The sequence below is a fragment of the Argopecten irradians genome, chromosome 5 (genome assembly GCF_041381155.1).
Source record: "Argopecten irradians isolate NY chromosome 5, Ai_NY, whole genome shotgun sequence".
NCBI lineage: Eukaryota > Metazoa > Mollusca > Bivalvia > Pectinida > Pectinidae > Argopecten > Argopecten irradians.
Window position 1 is genome coordinate 40,186,755 of NC_091138.1, and position 12,096 is coordinate 40,198,850.

At 36.9% G+C, this 12,096-nt stretch overlaps 1 protein-coding gene across 11 annotated transcripts in view; it reads left to right on the forward strand.

Annotated features, from left to right (window-relative positions):
* The window catches only part of LOC138323842 (uncharacterized), a 72,616-nt gene extending 61,569 nt beyond the window's left edge, over positions 1 to 11,047 (forward strand). For 10 of the 11 annotated variants that reach the window (XM_069268722.1, XM_069268723.1, XM_069268727.1 and 7 more), the window contains 11 exons: positions 36 to 4,289; positions 4,694 to 4,810; positions 5,259 to 5,381; positions 5,829 to 5,931; positions 6,103 to 6,223; positions 6,607 to 6,750; positions 7,010 to 7,133; positions 7,290 to 7,376; positions 7,714 to 7,846; positions 8,256 to 8,363; positions 8,671 to 11,047. In XM_069268722.1, coding sequence (XP_069124823.1) covers positions 36 to 4,289; positions 4,694 to 4,810; positions 5,259 to 5,381; positions 5,829 to 5,931; positions 6,103 to 6,223; positions 6,607 to 6,750; positions 7,010 to 7,133; positions 7,290 to 7,376; positions 7,714 to 7,846; positions 8,256 to 8,363; positions 8,671 to 8,798 — 5,442 coding nt within the window. In that variant the 3' untranslated portion in view covers positions 8,799 to 11,047. The remainder of the gene's footprint in view (positions 1 to 35; positions 4,290 to 4,693; positions 4,811 to 5,258; positions 5,382 to 5,828; positions 5,932 to 6,102; positions 6,224 to 6,606; positions 6,751 to 7,009; positions 7,134 to 7,289; positions 7,377 to 7,713; positions 7,847 to 8,255; positions 8,364 to 8,670) is intronic. The other variant, XM_069268725.1, reaches the window with a different exon arrangement.
* The last annotated feature ends 1,049 nt before the right edge of the window (positions 11,048 to 12,096 follow it).

Here is a 12,096-nt window from a genome sequence, read left to right on the forward strand (position 1 = left end):
TAACTTTGTGTAATAATTGTCGTTGTTTGTTCTAGGTGACGACAATGCGACGCCAGGTGAAGGAGGCTAGAGACACCATACAGAAAAATAAGGTGGAAATGGAGAGTCTTCGCTCAAAACTGGACATGTCAACGTCCAAACTGACAGGCACTGAACGGGCCCTCTCAGAGGCCCTCAAGGAACTTAAGAATGAGAAGGATAAACTGATGAAAATGTCTAATGACTGGAATAAAAAGATCCGCAATTTAGAAGGACAATTAAAGGATACAACTCACAAAATGGAACGGCAAAAGGACAGCTTAACTGTAAAGGAAAATGATTGTAAGAGGTTAGAATCAGATTTAAAGTCTAGTCATCAAAAAGTGCGAGAACATGAACGCGAGATATTGAAGCTAAAGGCTGTGGAGCAGGATAATCGACAAATGAAAGAGCGGATGGACGATATGGAGAGGAAGATGGCTGCACTAAGGCTAGAACTGAAGGAGAAGGATATGCACTGTAAGAAAGTGGAGGGTGAATATGAACACCACATCACTGAATTAGAGCAGGAATTTGCACAGGAGAGGGATGACATGGAGCAACACTTAGAGGACATGAAAAAGAAATTCATGGAGGCCCAGACACATTCCAATACCAACAACATGGCCGCTCTTCTGCAGGAGAAGGATATGATCATTGCCCAGCTGGAGGATAAAATGATAGAGAACGACAAGAAGATGATAGACATGGCAGACGAGCTGCAGTCAGAATTAGATGAAAGTGTGATGCTGCAAAATAATCTAGAATCTGTGCAAAAAGATCATAGCATGCTAGAGAAAAAAGTTAAGGAACAGGAAAAGCTGTACACGAAAGCCGTCTCAGAAAAGCACAAGTGTGAGGAAGAAAATAGGTCACTTTCTCGCACGATGGAAGAATACAAGAAAGAAAGTCGTGAACTTGGATCTCTTCTTGATTCTGAGAAAAATGCTGCAATGAAATGGCAAAGGGAGAAAAAAGATCTGCTTTCAAAGATTCAAAATTTAGAAGGAAACATTGACACACTACAACATAAACTAGATAACAAAGGATCAAGGATGTCACACGACAGTAGCCACTCAGAGGAAGACCGGAGTAAAGTGTCGGATATACTCGGAAACTTTGTTGTAGTAGAAGCTGAAATGTCGGAAATCACTAAAACAATGATCAACCTGCAAAAGAACTACACTGATGTCTTATCAAAGCAGACAGATAAAAGCCAACTTGGAGGTATGGGACCTCTGATGACAGACATTGTACATCGCTGTTCACACCTACAAGACCTCCTACGTGAGGGCTCATCCGACCTTGGTACACCAAGGTCAACAAATCAGATAAGTCAAGCCGAGGACTTCAATGACATGAAGATGAAGTATGAGAACTTAGTGATTGAGGCTAACAAGTTACGGAAAGACCTGGAGGATAAGTCAAGTCAGTCGAAGGATAGTAAAGAGATGGATGTGAAATTGGCAAACCTGGAAGGTGCGTATAAACAGAAGGTCGAAGAGATGGCGTCCCGTGTGGAAGACCTGGCTGGGAGGGTGAAACATGCAGGGCCTAGTAAGGCCTCCAGTCCTCAGAAGCCAAGGAGACCAGAGGAGGCATCTACAGCCCTGTCAGCTGAGATAGAAACAGAACTGGGGCGACTGGAGGACCGCATCTCTTACATAGACCAGGTACTACGAACCCCTGACATCAGTATGTCGGGCGATGAGGAGGAGGATGATGACGATGAGGAGGAATCCGATAGCTTTATGAGTTCTGATGATGAAATGACCGAAGATGAGGAGGATGAAGATGAAGAAATTCGTGGTTATGAGAATAAACATCTTCTTGGAAAATTACGTGCAATGAGAAATCAACTGCAAGCAACAAACTGTAAGATTCAGGACCTGACAGATGAAATGATTGAGAAATCATACCTCAAAAATGATTCGGCATCAGAGAAGGAAGAAGGGCTAAGACAAACCCTTGTCAAGTGTAGTGACACTGTTGATTCTCTAACTGGCCGTCTTGTCGACAAGGTCAAGGCTGCTAAGATAGGTGGCGCCAGTCTAGAGGGTAGCTCTGCAGAGAATATGATTGCATTCCAAAACTGTGTTAAGGAAATGAGAGAAAAAGTGGTAGAGGTCAATAATATGGTAGCAGAGCATGAAGCTCTGGATGCAAAGTCTCTAAAAATGGTTCACGGAAAACTGATGAATTTGTTAGAATATCTAGGCCATCTTCAGAGATTCAAAAATCGGGACTTTGACATGTTGGGTAGGATCACACATCAGGATTTACAGGCAAAGGCTGTGATAAAACGACGCGAGAGTGGCATCAGGCGGAGTCGTCTCCATTTTGAGGAGAAAGTGCATCTTTACGCAGATAGGCTGTCTGTTGAGGCTATTATACTTGGACAGATGGCTTATCTTGTACAGCGTTACCAGATGGGGGATGTCTACAGAGACCTACTGCTGAAGGAGATTCAGGACGTTAACATGGTCATCCTCGATTTGGAACGTAAAATTGATGATGCCACAAAAACACACTGTGCATCAGAAAGTGGTGTTGACATTGTGTCTTCATATGCAGCCATTTTGGCTGAGAAAATCGTTTTAGAGGGACAGTTGGCATCTTGTGCAATGGCCGCAGACAATCAGACCACTGACGATACGGCAGTGTTGTCAGCACTTCAAATCACAGAAAACCCATCTATTCTTGCCATGGAGGTGTTCCTACGGTGTCAAGTCGACACATCTGTTCATCATAACCTCCATCAGGCTTCAGAACACATGGATTCTGTCACGGGTCATATCATCACAAGGTCGCTTGTGCAAGGGGAGATAAGTCATGCTCTATCAAAGTTGAAGTCTCGCTTCTCTCTGAAAGATGGTGTGCGAGATGTTACGGACCTTCTACGCCAAGAGCGTAAATTTTCACACGAACAATTGATATCTAAGTGTGAATCTGTGTGTAACGCGGCGGAAGTGTACCAGGCAATGGTAGGGTCTACTTTGCGCTGTCAGGCCTGTCTAGCACAGACACCTAACATCAAGGATACTTTGTATACAAAAATGTCACGATCATTCCAAAAACACATAGAAGAATTCCAGGAAAAACAAAGGACATCAGAAGCTCGAGAACAGAACAGGTGTCGGCACATAATAAGTGCGCTAGAAGTAGAATTAGATTTAGGTGTTAGAAATTTACGAGAACTTTTTGAACCAGGTTTATCAGAAACTGAGGAAGTCATGTCGGACATGACACCAGTGTCAGTAGAATCAACAGTGTTACAATTAGCAGATATTCTAATGTGTAGAGCAACAATCAAAGGGACAGTAGCTTACATTTCAGACATGGTCAGCTCAGGAAACTTCCCAGAACTTCCTGACACTTCCATATTCTCATCAGAACAAGCACTTGCAGGTGATCAGGATAGCGCCATGCAGTTACTCGCACGGTCACTTTCAAATGAAGCAACAAACAAGCAGTCATTGGCAGCAGAGTTAAAGAAATTCAATCCAGAAAATCCTTCAAGTTCAGAGGAGTGTTCAAGGATAGTAGACATTTTAGGAATCGTCCCAGACAGTGAGTTAAGTGGTAACCTAGGTACATATGGTGAGAATCTGTTACGTGAAGCTCTGCACCAGGCTCAGCTAACGTACATGTCCTACAAAATGAAATTACAACACGAGAGAAATATGCGTGAAATGAAGATGAAAATTGAGGCTGGTCAGAAAGTGGACCTTCCTTCAGACTCCAGTCGGGAAGCTGAAGGGGACATTCATGCCTCATTGTCTGTGTTTGAGGAAATCTTAGAGACAAAGTTCGAGGACGAATGTGAAGTGCTAAGTATTCTTGACAAGGAGATCAAACAGTTACACTCGGTGTCGACAGACGCTGCAGAAAAGGGCTATAGTCAACAGCTCAGTAACCTCATCTCTACATTTGAAAATGAACTCGCTGTCTCACAGGAACGACATGACATACACGTGGATGTACTACGCCAGGAGGTTGGGAACATCGTGATGCGTCTGGAGAAGATGACAGACGACTATGAGAAGGAAAGGGAGGTTCTGGTATCAGACTATGAGAGCAAAATCGGCAGTCTACAGGAGGAGTTAGAAACTATCCAGGTCGACCACGAGGAGGAGCTGGAACAAGTACGTCAGGACATCATGACAGCGGTCAGTGCTATTCGTGCCAATGAGGAGGAGGTAGATGGTCAGCTGTCCGACCAGGTCAAAGGTCTCAACCGACAAATTATCTCTCAGAAGGGAACCTTTAGTGTGAGTAGTTTGGGTTTCTCAAGGTTAAATCAGTTTATAAGTATTGAGGCCACTTGTAATAAGGTTTCATGATAACAACACTTTCCACTGCCCCTTTTCTTCATGTAGTACATTGTATGTTTGTATCATAATTAAATTGTTTTATATATTCAGAAGTAAAATCTGCCTTAGCTACTTCCTCTGCAGGTCTTGATGCCCAAGTGACCAATTTTAATTCTGTATAACTTGTATAAAAGAATTAATCTAAGACCATTTCCTTTGTTCATTGAATGGTCTTTATAGAAATGTTTAAATGTATTTGCATCCAAAGTTTCTAATCTTTAAGTATCAATAACTTTTTCTATAGCTAAGCTACCATCATCAATACTTTAGATAGCCTATTAATTTATTGACTTGTATTACAGGTGTTATTAACAGAACTACAGGAGAAGCTGACCGACGCTAGCCTCAGTCCCACCCTCTCGACACAGGTGCTAGATCTGGTGAATCAACTGCAGGAGGCACTCGACAGTACCGGCCCCGTAAGTCTGAGATCATGGTGTTGGCATGAAATGTTATATAGTATGCTGGCTATTTTCACTTGGAAAATATTGAAATATATTCAATGTTTCACTGTTACCTTGGTTGCAAAAACTTTTTATTTGTAAATGGAAATTTAGATTAGATACCAATAAACTAATTTCATAATTCTCAAACTTAGACATTATCATTTATATTAAGATTGTTTTTTGACCTGCGAAAATAACCAGCTAGTATATGTGATAATTGGTCTCTTGCTCAAGGTGTGTAGTTTTCCCTCCATGAATTCTAAAACTTAAATATTGAATTCTGTCATGATATCTGTCTGATGTTAATACATATTAACACCTATCCAGACTTGTGTGTGATTTCTGAGTTTTTTTACCCTAGTTTAACATTGCCTGTTTTGACTCCCCCCTGGTTATGAATGGCCTTGTTTGTTGATTACAGGAGAATGAGGACCCTCTGTCCCCGTTGCCCGTCTCCTCACCCCCTCCAATGCCTGTCGCGCCCCGGAAGTCGGAGTCACTCAGTGACGTTCCTGCCATGGACACACTCAACATGACCGATGATGTAAGATATCCCAGCATGCCTTGTCATCATTAACTTCATCTCTTTTCACGATCTTGGAAAGTTCATGCCAGATTGGCTATTGAGTGTGACTGGAATGTTTTGAAATGATTTTGCAAAGATTCACTTTTCTAATCATAGTCTCGTTACTTTTTAATATTTTGGTCAGGGCATTTTAATGTTAGCCTGTTTGCGAACCTATTTTGATATGATTTGTTACATAATTATGCCAAAATGATTATCAAAACATTGAAGAACAAAGGTCGCTGCAGATAATTAAAACAAATTTTTACTTAGATAAAAAAAATTAAGTTTACAAGTTCTATTGCAATCAGACTTGCCACAACTTTAATCATTTCTGAAAATGTGAAATTATTGAATGGTCCTTACTGGCCAGTCTATACCATGCTGTAAACTTGATAATGAGAATCTTTTAATTGTTGTTTGCAGTCATTCCAAACTTTGGATAAATCACAACATGACTATGAATTGGAACTACTGAAGCGGGAGAAGGAAGAAGCCCTGGCAGAGGAGGTGAAAACAACCAAAGCAGGTAAAGGATATAGATCTATTGGCCAGTATGATAGAGATCTATTGGCCAGTATGATAGCTATTTTGGTAGAGGTAGAATATTGTTATAAAGACAAAGATCTATCATATCACTCTTAAGATGCTATTTGATTATGAAAATTCAGTTCACAATATGTTGCTGTTGCTATTGTAGCCTTGGATGCCATGAGGAAGGCGTACGAGGACGACCTTGAGGAGGAGAAAGAGAGATACAGAATCGCCCTCAAGACCATGTATAACGATGACTACATACAGGAAATACGCAGACAACAAGGGTATGTAAATTACTGATACACTGATATTACTGAAACTGGTAACATTTCTACTATTACCTTTACATTAGGTTGCCTGACTGCCCTGATGGCAGATTAATTTACTCCTTTCTACTTCTACAATATTATATACAATATATCTGGTAATTCAGTTTTTAGCTCTTCTGCTGCTGGAAGATCTATCACATTTTTTTTGAAAAGCTCAAAAAGCCAGGAAGACTTCCCTTTTAAATAGAGTTAAATCAAGTTTACCTGTGTGTAAATTCAAAATCTCAATGTTCAATCAATTTCATGGGAAAAAAATACAACAACAGCAAACAAACACGTTATTTTAAGTTTTTATCACTGATGAGTGTCATTTATAGGATCCTGTTTTGATTTTACAGTGAAGAGCTGGAGAGAGTGAAGGAGGAGCTGAAGTCTACCAGCATGCACTACGAAAGTAAATGTGAGGATTACAACATCATGGAGGAGAAACTCAACAATGTCAAGACAGAATACGAGTCTCATATACAGCACCTGGTCAAGAGGTTAGTAGGTCAAGGACAGTAGGTGTAGTGTCAAGGTGATAAGTCAAATGTCAATTGTACTATCTGTCAAAATACAAAAGGCAGTTGTCTTGTCAAGGTCATCAGTAAGAGGAATGTTTTAATGTCCTGGCATGTACTGTCAAGGTCAAATATCAAAGGACAGGTGTCCTGGCAAGGTCATAAGTCAAAGGGCATCATGAACTATTAAGGTAAAAAGGTCAAAGTTTAATGTACTGACTAGTTCTTTTTCCTGTTTCAGTAATCAGCACCTTAATGAACTTGTGAATGAGGAGATCGGAAAACTTAAAGACTTTGTGGAGAACAGATCGATGGGACGTATCCCAGGCAACGCCACCCTAGAGGAAGAGCTTTATGATGCCCAGGTAAGATTTCAAACCTGTCAGATATGGTCATATTTCTTATATTGTTGTACAGAACATATGACATCAGACTAGAAAACTCATATCTGGTTGTGAAATGCTCTTCTTTGACTTGCATTAAAATAGTCATTCTTCATCATTGTGTATTCGATATTTCAGATCATGGTACGAATGAAAGATGCTGAACTACAGAAACTCAGGTCACAAGTGAAGAACTTGGAGAACAATCTGGAAAGAGTGACAGAGGTTTGTTAATCATTTACCGATACTTTGTGTGAGATAATGTTAAAATAATTTACTGCTTTCAAGAAAAGTCATGTTTGTATATCAAAAACATTTAGTGTATAATGTTATGGCAGCTTTATTTAGGTATTCAGATTAACTATATTAATTGATAGAAAAATTTTAGTGTATAAGAGAGATTGTTGATTTATCTCTCCGTACAAAATCTCATAAAACTGATCTGATAAAGGAAATTGAGTTTTAATTTCAACAAATAAAACTACAAAAGTATTAATTGTCAGACAAAACTTATATTGTCTCTGAAAGTTAAATGTTATTGTTCTATATATGAAACTAACAGGAGCAGAGAAACAGCATGACTCAGTATCTACAGATGTATAAGAAGGTCCAGGAACTGGAGGCCAAAAACAAGACCAAGAAACAGGAAGAACAGGATCATGATTCCCGGTCCAGTAACCGTTCCCTCCGACGGAGTAAGTTATACAACTCAAAAGTTATAGTAGGAGGGACCACTAGAACAAGAACAAACTAAATAGCTAATAACTTGACAGTACTTTCTCCCTGCATAAGATAATCATAAATTCATAACTCACACGTCCTAAGAATTACATTTATGAAGTTTCTTTATCAAATAAAAAAAATCTGAATTTATGAAACATCAGTCTTTATCTCCAGTTTAGGATGAAAAATAAAGTGTTTAAGAAATGTAACTTGAAAATGAGTTGGAAATTTAGCTAGACTTCAATATCAAAGGCCAATCACAACTGACAGTTCATATTGGAGTCTAGTACATTTGTGGAATTTTTCACCTGGTTGAGTTTTGAACAAATTTTGAATGTCATTTATTTACATTTGTTAATGTAACATCTTTACCAATTATAGCGCCATCATTTCATCACCGTGCACGGAGCCCTAGTCCACAGACAACTGGCAAAAAGGAAGAGCATCACAGCCGTGACTCACACCGCCGGCGACACCTAGACGCTAGGGGTAGGTTTAAATATGTTCATTTCAATAGATACACCACCATAAACTGCATTCAATTTATTTACAAAAAAACATCTGATATGTTATGATACACGCTATTTAAAAATTGTACATTGTAATTGAGATGAGGTCTGATTCCACCTCTCCACTTGTAGAAGTCTTGTAATGTGAAAATTATATAAGTATTCTAGTAGTATCTATATCAATACAGCATCAAGTTCCATTGGTTTACTAGCTGCATGATCTGGATGTGCATAGAATTTTTTGTGCATTTCTAAAGTGTATTATAATCTATTTATATTTCTTTCAGATTTGAAGAGATCAAAGAGTAGTCCAACCATTCCGTTTGTGTTCGGGGGAGGAAGACTACCCTCCGCCAGTAGTCTTGGCAAGTCATCCAGCTTCAAATCGTCAAAGGCAATGAAGTCATCAAAGTAACGGAGCAGAATCTTCGACCAAGTTATTGATACAGAAGGCTGACATGCTTAAAGACTTAATCTAGAAAGCCTCAAATTGTACAAAGATCTCCGCTACGATTTACTCTTTGCATGATATTTAACTTCATCGATCCATATCTAAACTATATGTCTTTCAGTCAGGAAATGTGGTATGGATATATAAGGTGATAAGAGTTATATTTCACGAAAGAGAATTATTTTATGAATAAAATTGAAAATCTTCGTCCCAGATATTTCAAAGGATATGTCTTTCATACGACATCAGGATTGTTAAAAAGTGATGGATTATATTAAATATGTAGATATAAGGATATTTATATAACACAATGCCTCATTAAACGCAATAGGGCAGAGTAAGATACCAGGTAGATAGGGTATACAAATATAGTGTTGTCTCACTGCCCTTACAACGATGATATTATTTATGTAAGCTAAGCAGAACACATGTGTACCATATATTGCTGCTATCACATGACTAAGAAACTGCAGGTATCCTTCAAATCTTATTTCTTGAATTCTACCAATTTAAGAAATTCTATCATGACTGCTGTTAATATTTTTTCTCTGTATGTTTTCATCATTTTGTAAATGAATGACATCTAACTATCGATACAGACATGTCGTCTGCTCGTATCAATTTCATTGGTTTATTTCAAACTCAAAACCATTATAATATGTTGACAAATTCATTGGAACTATCTCAGCTGTATCACACAATTGTTCACTTTGTGTTTTATTTGCTGGTTATGACTCCTGAAAGTTTTACGGTGCCTTTTTGTTTTAATCTTTTGTTTTTTTTAGCTGTATATGTCAAACAATAGAATCTTGTGTTACTGCTGGTTCTTATGCTAAACAAAAACTGCCAAATCTGTCTGTAATGTCTTAATTTCAAAATGTTTTATTTTGTTTTAAAAGTTTAATGTTTTTAATTGCAACAAAATGCTTCCAGATGTACAATCTTAATACCTGTATAGAAATCAGTTTTATGAGTAGTGAAAATCGATGTAAATAAGATTTAAATGAAAACACATGGTGTTCCCAGCTTGAACTGTGATAAAAAACAAAGATTATGGGAATTCACACTAGTTAAGTTTGTAACTATTTATAATGCATAATTATATTCAAGTCTTGCCAGAAACAGAGTAATCTCAATATTTCGCAAATATGTGAGGCTTTGTTGTTATACTTTAAACTACACAACACTGATATTTATTTATTGTACATTCGGACATCAAAATACACACATCTCAAAACCGCTGAGTTCACAAGCATCTCAGTACAAATGTATCGGACAATATTCATACATTACCTTTAAATTACAGCCAGATTTATTTTGAAGAGCAGAATGTTTCAACTTAACATGAAGAACAGAGTTTAAAACGATTTACTGATATTATATTTCATGAAAAGGGTTTAAATTAAAACATATCTCTTGGAAATGACTACACAAATAGAATTCTTTATGTTTTTTATCTTCAACACAATTCTTATATATTAATTGATATATGTGTATGTAAAAGTACTCAACATTTTTATGGTAGTTAGAAATTACAAATAACAATTAAATGGTACAATATTTATAAAGACATATGTTTTATAACAAAAATTAACCAAAGAGATGTATAAATGTAAACACATATAGACTTGAGGAGAATCAAAATATTTATGTCAAAGTAGGTTAGATTTACATCCTGAAGTCTCAGGAATGTTTATGAATAAACTTGTAGTCTTGAATCTTGTCTGTATTTAGACAGAATGCTTTGTCAGAAATAGGTTTGGTTTAGATTATGGCAGTAATGCTTTGTTTGATTAATTAACGTCTATGAAGTAATGGAAGAATGTAGAATGTATAAGAGCTGCTTACATTCACTTATACTAGAAAGGCCATGTTAGGGGAGACAACTGTGTTACACCAATTTCTGTTTGTACAACCTTCACTACTAATTGGAAAACGAGAACACTGCTGCACATTATTGGTATTTTTTTCCTGTTAGTTAACCGATTTTAAAGTGTTTCTAGTAACTTGTTAAGTTACGTTTTATGTTCAGACATTTGTGAAATATTTTAACATTTATTACAGGGCCTTTTTATAGCTGCTATTACCGTTTGTGCTTTTTTTTTTTTTACAAAGATCACTTCCTCAATTTTGTTATTTTTTTCTTGGAAACTGCAGCTTAGAAGTGACTATTTAGTTCAGGGAACTGAGGTTAAGTATCTGAGAAACTACTCTATAATAAAAATAGGTCAAAATCAATAACGGAAAGGAAAGGATTTATGTATATTATATTTATATGTATATTATTATAGGATTACACAGCATATATAGATCTATTCATGTTTTATTGTGAGAATGACAGTATTTGTATATACTGGTGTGATTGTATGTTTTTAATTAGGGAAGAAGGTCATTAATGTATAGGTGTATTATTTTGTAAACATTCACATTTACCACTAACAGTCATGACAAGCATCAAACATTACCTAATAAACAACTAATAAAGATCAAAATTGATATATATATAAATCGCTGCGTTTCTTGTCTGTTGAAACATTATATACTTCAGGCCCCAATTTCTCGAAACCAGTCAATTCAAATTTTTTTACACAAGTTGCAAAGGAGATAAATTCAAATTTTTCCTTGAGTCAGTGCTTTTTGGTTTGAGAAGTCGGGGAGATATGTGTTCTGAAGGGCTTAAATATGAATAGCATCTATCTACAGTTCTTTGGAGATATATTAGCATTTTGATATGTTAAAGCAGAAAATGAACTGGCGACCATTTTGAATACTGATTATATCATATTTCCTTCCATAAACCAAGCCTTGATTTATTAGAGATGTGCTACATTATGAAGTCTCGAAGCAAACAAAAGCAGGTTCTTTAATTTCCTTGGAATTCAACAGATAGTCTTGAATGAAATCTACACAACAGAGAACTGCAAATATATCTACTGATTTTCCATTGTCGGTTAGTCTTTAGTTCAAAAACCTCCAAAATCGGACATTTCCTCCTGGAGTCGGCCGAATAGAAATGCATACTGTATACAAACATATTTTTGTATGCTATTAAATTTTGTGTATTTTATGGGTGACAAACTTTGCCAAAAAAGGTTCAATTACAGATAGAGAAAAAGTACAGGCAAAATTTAATCTCATAGAATGTTTTTTTTCCAAAAAGTACATGAAAATGAACAGTATTTCACAGGAAAGAAATAAAGTTTTAAAATGTTGATTTGAATTTAAAGATCAGTCAATAAACCAGAATTGTCTATATACTTGT